Raw genomic sequence first — 11742 nt, 5'->3', positions numbered from 1 at the left:
ATTTTCATGTACTATCCACCTTTGGTTCCAGTCAGTATGTTTATCATGTTACTATGTTCCAGTCAGTATGTTTCTTGGACCATGCTCAAACGCGCATGCAGTCGCAGTATCTATGGGGAGCTTAGTCCTGTCACATCGGATGTTTGACACTAATTAGAAGTATTAAATATAGGCTAATTATAAAATTAATTGCATAATCTCTAGGCTAAATGGCGAGACGAATCTATTAAGCCTATTTAGTTCATGATTGGACAATGTGGTGCTACAGTAACCATTTGCTAATGATGGATTAATTAGGCTTAATAGATTCATCTCGCGATTTAGCTTAGGGGTTCTGCTATTAGTTTTGTAATTAGCTCATGTTTAGTCCTCCTAATTAGCATCCGAACATCCGAGGTGATAGGGCTAAAGTTTAGCTCATGGTATCCAAACACCCTTTATCCCATCCTTAATACTGAAAAACTGTCACTTTAGGGCATTTATTTTTGGTGCTGTAATACAGGTTAAGCCATCTCATCCCTAAAGCCGAAGCACGTCGGGTTTACAGCAGTCCAGCGTCATGGTCGGGCTGCTGGTCGGTATTTCAGACGCCGACCACCCCGGACGGTCTTTCATTTACCGTCCTGTCCTGAGGTTCTCTGGATCGTCGATTCTAATGAGTGCGGCCGCGATTCGATCTGACGACTTCAAGCGGGGGAGCGCCCTCTGGGCCTAGTGGAGGCCCAGTAATCGGTGACCACCGGCTGACGACGCTCTGAAGAAGCAAGCTCTCGTTCCAGCGTGTGCCTTCAGCGTGTACAAGGACATGCGGTTTGCAAGGCTTATCATGGAGCGGTAGTGAAGAAGCTCAAGGATGGCATCTCTACGTCTGTTCAGATAACAATATATTTGCCTGATTGAATCTGGCACTAGAGTGGTATAGTTGTACCATCTTTGTAATCGTAGACGTTCAGGACTCTTGTCGAGTAGAATTTTGATAAACGTACGCGTACCTGTGTCTCTAATTAGGCCTGTTTGTTAGAGCTTCGGATTCTTCCAAAACGGTTCTGGCTCTAGCTTTTTTGGCTAAGTGGCTTCTCTAGTGGAACTGAAGCCGTTTTGTAAAATATTTGGTAAAACGACTTCTCAATGGTAATATGGGTAATTTTATAATCAATCGGTTGAGAGAGAAGCCAAAAGTCACTTTTTTTTTTGACTTCTCTTTAGTGTAAGCTGTTTTACGGCTTCCCCCAGCTTTAATGGTGGAGCCGTTTTGAAATTACCCCTTTGATAGGACTTTATGAAAAATCGGTGGAGAAACACTCTGAGAAGATTTACCAAACGGACCTTAATCTCTTGCCGACGACGTCCAAGTTGGAGACGGACGGCCATACCGCCGGGGCAGCGATGGTTCACGATCCCGTGGACATTGTCGAAGCCGAGATCGGCAAGATCAGCGAGCTCCCCGGCGACGTCCTGCTTGACATCTTGGGGAGGCTGGTCGAGGCCGGCGACGTCCGCGCCGTCGCGAGGACCTCCATCCTCTCGCGGCGGTGGAGGTATCTGCCGTGGCCGGAGATCCCCAAAGTCTCCCTTGACGTCGGAAGGTTCGTCCACTCGGACGACGAGTCGTCGTGTGGCAACATGTGCGGCGGCGCCGGCAACGCGTCTGGCAGCAGGACCAGCACCGGGCCACGGCGGGGCTCACCGACGCGCTGGCGCGCTTCTTGGCCGCCCCGCCGAGCAAGCGCGTCATCGAGAGGCTGAGCCTCAAGTTCATCCTGACGAGGCGCGACTACGTGCGCCGCATCGGCGAGCTCGTCGGTGCCGCCGCCGGCACCGGCACGGTCAAGAACATCGAGGTCGAGCTCGTGTCACCGAGATGGAGAGCGTCGCGCCCGACGAAGAGGAGCGGACCAAGCTCGGCTACGGCGAGCGCTTCGGGCACTTCCTGCATGCAGGACTGCCCCGGCGCGTTCCGGTCCCTCACCAAGCTCACCTTGCAGGACCTGTGGTTCCATGACATGGCCGAGCTCAACGGCCTCGTGCGCGGCTGCGACGCTCTTCTTTTCCTCTCCCTGTCTTCGTGCGCCCTGCTTCCGCCCATCGGCGACGAGCCTCCCCAGCGGCCGCCGCTGGCCATCGACGCGCCGGAGTCGCGGCTCCAGATGCTGCTGTGCGACCCTGTGCCACATTGGCAGCGTCGAGCTGGTGCAGGCGCCGGAGCTCGTCGCGCTCCGCTACCGCGCTATCGTCGTTGAAGATTCTCCCCCTGTCTCGTTTGGCTGCACTCCATCGCTCAAGGGTTTGTACCTAGGTCATTACCAGGATGAGGGTAGTTTTGCGAAGCTCAAGTTAAGTGAGCTTCTGGTAAACGGCGGCGGCCAATTGGAGGTCCTCTTCCTCGCGTTTGAGAATGGCAAGGAACGTACGCTATGCGCGCCAACTGTGCTACACAGGCACAAATTCAAACACGAGTATTTTGAACTTTGGATATTGGTGATCACCAAGAAAGATGAAATTTCATTGTCAAGTTCACCATGTTTGGTTGTTGTTGACATCTGTTACAGATATGGTTGCAGCCAGAACATCTCAAGCAGCTCAGAGCTGCACTCAGAGGGCTCAAGAATCTGACTCTGACCGATATCTCTCCTGGATGTAATCTCTCATGGACGACGTTCCTACTGGAAGCGGCGCCATTCTTGGATACTCTTGATATCATGGTGCGTAATGCGGCTGTTCGTCCTAAATTGCACCAAGGCCTAGTCATGTTCACCAATCACCATATATGGTGAAACGGAAACCTTAACTTGCTTCTTGTCGATCGCGTGCAGATATGCAACCACATATGCATGGATTCCTGGCACAAGAAAGGTGACGAGGACGCGAACCTGGAATGGGAGCTAGAGCCATCATCTGATTTCAGGCACCATCATCTGAAGCAGCTCTCTTTCAAACGGGCGTTCCATGTAGAGAAGGACCTGCCGTCTGCGAGGCTGGTCATGGGGCTGGCATTGAATCTGCAAGCCGTCACTTTGGGTGTCAAGTCCCTGGGGTGTGCAGGATGTATAGACGCCCAACGCAAGTACCCGGATTTTGGCCAGATCAAGATTGAGGTTTTCTAACTAAGTGTTCTGGACATTCCGTGTGCGTGTGCGTGTGCCCGGTTGGCCCGCGTTGTAACGTTTCTAAACATTATTCTTTCTTAATACAAAGATACGCAACTCTCCTGCGTATTCACGAAAAAAAGATTGAGGTTTGCAGTTGCAATAAGCTTTCAGGCACCTGCCGGTATATATTTGGTTTATACATATTTAAAAATGTCTAGTTGTCAACAACCATGGATAGCACGTATTATACATTTATATTAGATGCATGATATTTATATTTACAATAGCATAAGCATGAGTACACAAGTTAAGTTCTGGTAGCAAAGGCTTGCTTGGTACTCTCACAGTCCGGAGTTCATGCACAGGCAGCTTACCTCTGTGGGTATTTAATGCTATGGAACTAGTACAAGATTGCCTGGGTCAGCATGAGGCGCAATGTGGACGAGATCTAACTTCCACATGCCAAGCACTCATCCCGGTTGTTCAAGGAACAGACCACTTGTGCCATTTTAACCTGGACATCCTCTTCTTCTGAAGTTTGTTGCTTCTCCTACAGATTTCGACGTTTTCACAAGGTTAAGCAGCATATTGAAAATTTATCCAAAATGTAGTCCATCAGATGAGGGCTAGAACACAATCAGCACGAACCACCTTGAGGAGAGTAGTATCCACTGTAAACTTAATTGCATCTGCTGCAGCGCGTGTTCTTAGGTAATACATCCCTGTTTTCAGGCCCTGATATCGAAAAAGAGAGGGAACTCAATACTGACTCCTACTTGCACAATAAAGAAAATTGCATCGTACTCCTGCCTCTTTTTCAGTAAAAAAAGTAGAAAAGAAAAAAGGAAAGTGAACAGTGTTGGATCTGAGAGTTACCTTTGACCAAGCATGGAAGTGCAAGGAAGTCAGCTTCCCAAAGTTTGGTTGATCCATGTGAATATTAAGGCTCTGGCTCTGATCGATATAGCAACCGCGATCAATGGCCATGTCAACAATAGTTTTCTGCTTGATCTCCCAAACAGTCCTGTGCCAGTGATCGATAAACATTTAGAACAAACATGAGTGATAGTTTGCTAGTTTGAGTAACGTGAAAATTATAGCTAAGATGGTAATTTGCATACTTGTAAACTGCTTTTAGATCATCTGGAACCTCAGTAACCTTTTGGACAGAGCCATCCTCATAGATAATCTTGTTTTTCAGAACAGGAGACCAGACACCTATCTCAGTCAGATCATGGAGAAGATGCTTGTTTACTATGACAAACTCACCACTGCAGCAAGAAAACCAATTAGAGAAACCCTTACATTAAAACATCAAACTATGAGCAGCAGACATGCTAACCTTAAAACTCTTCGACTGTATATATTTGAAGTGTATGGTTCAAAGCACTCATTGTTGCCAAGAATTTGACTAGTGGAAGCAGTGGGCATAGGGGCAACAAGAAGAGAGTTCCTCAATCCAACTTGAGAAATCATCTCCCTCATTGCTGACCAGTTCCATCTGTCTGATGGAACGACATTCCACATATCAGGTTGAAGAATGCCCTGCAGAAGTGCAGAGGAAGTGTACTCAGAACCGGCCATTCCAAAAATTATCAGCTAGACTATTAAGGTTAATAGTTTCTTCTCTAAATGGGAACAGCTGAGGAGCTACAATCTTATAAGTGAATGATGATGTATAGCCTAATAAACAAATGACCTGAACCGGAAAAAGGATATCATACTTATCATTATTTCCTTGCCAAAGAGCACTAATAGATTTTTGGATATTTCTATCAATAATAAACTGTATCATGTGAGTAGCTCAACACAATCAAACAAGATATTGATGGACATGGTTGCAAACAACATCACACACAAACCTTGCTGACAGGGCTCCCAGCATACGTTTCATAAGGACCTTCTTTTGCAGCAAGCTCAGCAGAAGCTTTCAAGGCATGATAATAAATAGTTTCAAAAATATCCTTGTTTAACTGCTGGGCCTGGGATTAAAAACATCATATTTCATATCAGGAAAGTACAAAATGGATAGCCCAACTTTTCAGCTTGAAAAATTACCTCTGGTGAATCAAATGGCATTCCAAGTAGAATAAAAGTATCTGCCAAGCCTTGAACACCTATCCCAATTGGCCTGTGCCTTATATTTGACCTCCTTGCATTCTCAATGGGATAATAGCTAATATCAATGATTTTGTTGAGATTACATGTAACCATCGAAGTAATCTGTCAGTCAACATTATGTTCGTATTATTCAGACTGGTAAGGCAGAATCGTACATCTACTTGAAATGTGAGGTAGACAAACCTCAGCTAGTTTATCAAAGTCGAAGTATCTATTTTTTGACCCACTGCTACCAACAAGCTTAGCTGGATGGGACTCAATAGCAACACCCTGAAACATGTGCAAGTGTAAGTTAAGCTAATTACAACTAACTAACCAAATAATTGAAAAGACATCGTCATGTACCTTTTCCCTCACAAAACGTGGTAAGGCAATTGATGCAAGATTGCATACGGCAGTTTCTTCAGGACTTGTGTATTCAATTATCTCAGTACACAAATTGGAAGACTTAATTGTGCCAAGATTTTGTTGGTTACTTTTTCTGTTGCAACTATCCTGCATATCATAACCTTTTTAGAGCCAGACCTTCACGTTTTTCAGTAAAAAAGGGCATATGTGATAAAAGAATGGCATATTTAGAGGCAGAACAATTGCACCCTTATGAATTGAACAATTGCGTCCTTATGAATTTAATACCTTATAAAGCATATACGGTGTTCCAGTTTCTATCTGTGCCTTCAGAATATCAAACCAGAGGGCCTGTGCTGCAACCACTTTCTTTGCCTTGCCCTGAAATCACATAGCTGGGTTATTATATATCTTTGGTCACCTTGAAAAAATTGTATATACAGGTGCAGCATCCAGCTTACCTCTCTTTCATATTTATTGTACAGATTCTGAAACTCATCTCCCCAGCAATCAGCCAAACCTGGAGCTTCATTGGGACAAAACAGTGACCACTGTTCATTGCGTTGTACCCTTTCCATGAATAGATCAGGAATCCACAGAGCATAGAAAAGATCCCTTGCACGATTCTCCTCCTATAAATATCGCATAAAAAAACTTCTCACAGATGAGGCAATCTAATGTAATAGCATGCCAAGCGCTTATAGTGCAATTCTTACAGTGTGCTACGAAGACAGTAATCAATTGTCAAAATGTATTCAATCACAGCTGGCAATTTTCAAGAATGTGTGCTATTGTTCAAGAGCTTTTACCTTTCCATGGTTCTTTCTTAGATCAAGAAACTCAAAGATATCAGGATGCCAAGGCTCCAAATAAACAGCAAATGCACCTAGCGAACGGTATTTGTAAGAAATCCTCAGCAATCATGTAAATAGGACCAGACTAACTTACTGATGCTACTTACCTTTTCTCTTGCCTCCACCTTGATCAACATAACGGGCAGTATCATTGAAAACACGTAGCATAGGAACAATTCCATTAGAAGTACCATTTGTTCCTCGAATGTAGCTCCCAGTAGCTCGAATGTTGTGAATTGAGACACCAATTCCTCCAGCGCATTTGCTTATCACAGCACATTCCGAGAGAGTATCATAAATTCCCTCAATACTATCATCTTTCATGCAGATAAGGAAGCAGCTACTTAGCTGCGCAACATTAAAGAAGGATGAGATTAAATGCACAAGTTAACAGTCCACACTCCACACTGAACACATTTTTGGTTGAAGGTGGCACTGCAGTACCTGGGGCCTTGGAGTGCCAGCGTTGAAAAGGGTCGGGGAAGCATGAGTGAACCAGCGCTGAGACATCATGTGGTATGTTCTGACAGCCGATTCAATATCATCCTTATGTATGCCAACAGAAACTCTCATCAACATATGCTGCGGCCTTTCCACGACCTTTCCACCAACTTTCAACAGATAAGACCTCTCAAGTGTCTTAAAACCAAAATAATCATAGTCGAAATCTCGGTCATATTTTATCTCATTGTCCAAGCGAGCAGCATTCTGAAGTTATACAGAAGTCAAAAGTTGAGTGCTTAGTTCCATGAGTCAGACTATATGATAAGAGGAGTTAGTCAGAAATGAAATAAACTAAGTACACAGATGCACCAGTGTAAATTACAAACACAAATAGTATTCCATCTATTTCATGGTTTTTTTTGCATAAAATTAAGCACCAAAAGAACCATATCAGATCTTAATTACAGCATTCCAATGATAAGCTATCGCAGAAAGTATAAACAGTAAAACACACAAACTATCGAAATGGCAAGAAAGCTGATACATGTTTTTTTGCTCTAAATAAATTGTTGGACCCTTAGCCCATGCATCACACCTTCATTATGATCTCGTAGACATCATCAGCAATCATGGGAGCCATCAAGCCAGACCTCTCATCGCAATGCACATACAGAACCTTTACCCTGCATACAGAGATTAATAGAACCAATCACGACACGGATAATCAAACTCTCCTCCTAGAGTAGACAAGAAAAATGAAGTCATCGTACGTCTCTGAGAAGGACTTCATGGTGTTCTTGTGCAGGTTGGAGACGGCGATCCTCCCCGCCAGCTTCACAGAGCAAAGGAGGAAAAGGCAAAAGTAGTCAATAATTATCCAATCGAGTTGCTCTAGCAGCAGACCAAAAAAATCTCGCAGACGATTAAATTATGGGGCGAGCAGATCAGTCACCGATGCGTAGTCGGGGTGCGAGGCGGTCATGGCGGCGGCGGTCTCGGCGGCGAGTTCGCCGATCTGGCTGGTGGTGACGCCCCTGTAGACGCCGGCGCAGACCTTCTGTGCGACGAGGACGGGGTCGCAGTGCTCCGCGCTGAGGCCGTAGCCGAGCTTCTTGAGCCGCGCCGTGATCTTGTCGAAGTGGACCGACTCCTGCCGGCCGTCGCGCTTCACCACGTACATCGCGCCGCCTACCCTGCCGGCGTCTCGGGCTTTCCGTCGAACACGCCGGGGGTGCCCCGATCGAACGGGGCCGGTGGCGCGGGCTGGGGAGTGGGGATCGGGAAGGGTTCGGGAGGGGAAAGGAGGAGACGGGGCGGCAAGAGGTTGTAAACGGTGATCGTGATCACGGTGTGATTAGATGATGAGAATCTTTTCAATTTTGAATGGTATTGGGGAGGAGGAACCGCTCGCTCGGAAGCGCGGGAGAGGGAAATTTTCGCGCGCGTCTTTCTAGTGTACGTGCAGTTTTGGTTGGAGGGACGGACGCATGCCGGCAAAAATGGCGCGCGGGAGGGTTTCGCTGTCATGTCATTGTCATTTTGTGCAAAAAATGAAATTTTAAAATTTATATTGCAGTTGAAAATTCATCCTTCAAGTTCAAGATAGCGCCAGTATATCTTCAATCACAGAGAACAAAACGTCATCGAATTGAATACTCAGCTTTGGGCCTTCCGCGAGAAAACTGAAGGTCCCAGCTGGGATCACAGGGTCGGATTGATCCAAAGAATAACGATACACGATATGTACTGTATGCAATACGGTTCTGCAATTTCAATTTTACAGCGAACAAAAAACATCAGAATACATCTTTCTAATACCACAATTGGGAATATTTTTTAGATATATCGAGCACTCCTACAGTTCTGAATATTTTTTAGATATATCGAGCACTCCCACTGTTCCTGAAACGCTTCAGTCTCCTGATATCGTCTCCTCTGGGCATCCGTTGAAGGATAGTGTCCTCTCTGCTGCAGGTGTTGCTGGAATGTTAATATTGTATATAAGATGCTGGAGCCCTCTTGCTGCTAGCCTTGCATAAGCAGAGGACTGATGCTGCTGCGCAAAGACTGTTAGATGCCAGCTCCGTACTCAGCCTGCATCCAGAGAAAGTATAAGCGCCTATCTGGGACAACCAATCATAGTTCTAAACAGAAATGCCGAGTAAAAGGTCCGTGCAATGTGCATTCTCGAATGGACGCCAAGAGGTAATACATGATTGCAACATGCAAGTTATGATGATCAACAATAGACATTGCAACCAAAAAATGACAAATAGGTATCATTTCTGACAACTGATTAATCACTGAACTTGAGAGCACAGGCCTATCATTTTTCACAGTCTACAATGTTAAGGTCAGGTTCAGTAGTCCAGTGGTTTCCATGATGCGATTTTCCTAAGTAAGCAGACAAACGAAACATACAGCGGTAAATGGAAAAGGAACTAAGATTTCAGCACCACAGTTAAGTATATTTTCTTTTGATATTAATAAAATGATAAAATCAAGACAGCGCTAGTAAAAAGAAATTAAACATACGCTGTAATCATGCTCTTCTGAAAATATCTGTGGTTCACATTACTTCCTGGAGCTGCATCACATGGATTCAGCAAGCACTGTGTGTAAACTGTCGAACCAGGACTAGTACTTGAGTGGGCTGTGATTGAGATCAATTAAGCAGGCATACGTTTTCCAGCTTCAAACTTATCTCCGCACCTTGCATCATGACTCACGACCTAGCCTCCGATGGAGGACTGCAAAAGACATCTGCAGGTTTGTGTTGTTTATCATAATCTGCCCTCATCTGCAACAATAAAATGCTGGTCTCTCAAATGAGGAACTGAAGCTTTAAAAAAGACAAACATGTAAACAATATATAGCAATGGATTATATAAGAAATAATACTGCGTCCCCAAACTTTTAAACATCTGGTGTTTCTATTGATGAACTAACAGCATGAATCCACACTGTGGTTTGTCCCAATCACTCATAAATGTTTGAACGTTGCACCCAAATAGCAAAGCAAAGTTTCAACAGCACTCACAGGAAAACCAAAAGGCAAGTGTTGTTTCCTATAAGATTTCTGTGAATTTCTACAGTGCAAACAGGCCTTAAAGCTTTAGACCTGTTTGCATCATCAAATGGAACCAAACTTCGACATAAAAAAAAATAGTTTGAAAACTGAACAAACGATATCAAAGGAAACTGACAAACAAAAAGTTTCCCAAAAAAATAATAATTAACTAGGCTCCTCAGATGTCTCTTCATCTCTACATGATGTGCAGCATCTCACAGGAGCTGCTTTCAGGAATTGGAACGATATAGGATGTAAATTCAGTCATCACAGGAGTAAAGAGCCTTATCAAAGCAGATTCAGTGCAGCGCAAAAGAAGAAACTAACAAACAAGAATTCTCAAAGCGTTAATCTATTTAAAAAACGAACTAAGCTCCTCAGATGTCTCTTCATCTCCACACGGTGTGCAGCATCTCACAGGAGCCGCTTTCAGGAATTGGAACGACATTGAAGGTAAATTTGGTCATCACCGGAGCACCCAACCTTAACGAACCAGATTTGGCACAGCGTTCCGCGTACCTTGTCTTGCATGGAAAAAGAAAGAACAGGTATCCAGCCCCGAACTAAAAGAAGGAAAAAAAATACTCAAACTGTGAACACGCAGATCCCACTCCTTAAGCCACTAGTCGCAAAACATGAATAACCCAAAACCAGCTCATCGACTGGGAGGAATCATACAGCAGTGGTACCTACAAAGCTATTTGGTAACGAATCATTGAAACAGTAACAAATAACAGTGATAAAGACATTTAGATTTCAGGAGGGAGCTAGGGTTTGTGCATGCGGAAAGGTGGTTACGGGCTTGCGGCAAAGAAAAGCGGTCGGAGACAACGTAGTACCACCAGATTTCGACGCAGGGGTTGCAGCTCAAACAGGAGCCGCGGACGCCGGGGACGCCGCGCCGCTCCCACCCGCCGACCCGCGGCAGCCGGTGCGAGCGCCACACCCGCCGCCACCGAAACGAGGAATAAAAGAGACTGACGAGGCGAGAACGCGAGAGACGCGCGACAGGCCTTGGGCTGTGGGAAGTAAGAGGGCTTCAGGGGCCTCGCGCCATCGCTAGCCCACCCGGTTGTTATGGGCCCAATTCGCCTCAGCCTTGGAACCTGACATGTGGGGGCCGCTGCATAGTTAGCCACCAAGGATTGATGACATGGTACCATATCGGACAACTATTGCGGTCTTCAAACACCTTTGTACAATTAGGATTCATCCAGATTTTGCTTAGTTCTCTGTTTGCCCTCTCAAATGGGTGATAGGGAACGATATTGGAGTAGCCATGATTAGTTGTTTACAATGGACGTGGTGGAGAAAAGACTATCAAATTTAGTTGTAATTTTCAATTTTGATAGTCTTTTCTGTACCAATTATTATTTTCCTTATGAAACTACTACCGTGCGGATGTCCGTCGTGACATTTAAAGTTAACTACTGCATCATTAGAAATTACTTATTACAACATTACAAAACATACATAAAAATGACTATATCGTCCGATTCTAAGATTAAAAAATTCCCGCCGCAACGTGACACCACATTTCATGTAACATCTACTAAGATGAACAAAATCACAAAAACAAGTTTTGCAACATCATTGTCTGCTTTTTGTTACATTTAAATTATAATCGCAATATTGTCAAACTACATCTACAACATCCTAAAAATATTAAAAATGTAAATAAAATATACATTTATTGGTAATATGTAACGAAAACAATCAATATATAAGATTGCAATATTCAATTGTGATATTGCAACATATGATATTTGTCACCGCAACATAATTTAGATGAAACTTTCACTGCAGCGCTACCGCA

At 44.5% G+C, this 11742-nt stretch overlaps 1 protein-coding gene and 1 pseudogene across 1 annotated transcript; one reads left to right on the top strand and one right to left on the bottom strand.

The window, feature by feature from the left end:
* The first annotated feature begins 161 nt into the window (after positions 1–161).
* Positions 162–3104, top strand: LOC140221701 (uncharacterized; annotated as a pseudogene).
* Positions 3105–3230: 126 nt separating this feature from the next.
* LOC117841447 (ribonucleoside-diphosphate reductase large subunit) lies at positions 3231–8326 on the bottom strand. The gene is made up of 17 exons (XM_034721812.2): positions 7809–8326; positions 7627–7688; positions 7452–7539; positions 6857–7120; positions 6520–6760; positions 6368–6444; positions 6020–6190; positions 5847–5939; positions 5556–5705; positions 5394–5480; positions 5148–5312; positions 4952–5071; positions 4432–4634; positions 4211–4360; positions 3966–4113; positions 3741–3824; positions 3231–3639 (listed from the first exon to the last, which is right to left on the bottom strand). The coding sequence occupies exons 1-17, from the start codon at positions 8034–8036 to the stop codon at positions 3538–3540; spliced, it is 2433 nt and encodes an 810-aa protein (XP_034577703.1). The 5' UTR covers positions 8037–8326; the 3' UTR covers positions 3231–3537.
* Between the last annotated feature and the right edge of the window lie 3416 nt (positions 8327–11742).

This window comes from Setaria viridis, chromosome 1, assembly GCF_005286985.2.
Source record: "Setaria viridis chromosome 1, Setaria_viridis_v4.0, whole genome shotgun sequence".
NCBI lineage: Eukaryota > Viridiplantae > Streptophyta > Magnoliopsida > Poales > Poaceae > Setaria > Setaria viridis.
This window is presented reverse-complemented; position numbering and strand designations above follow the sequence as displayed.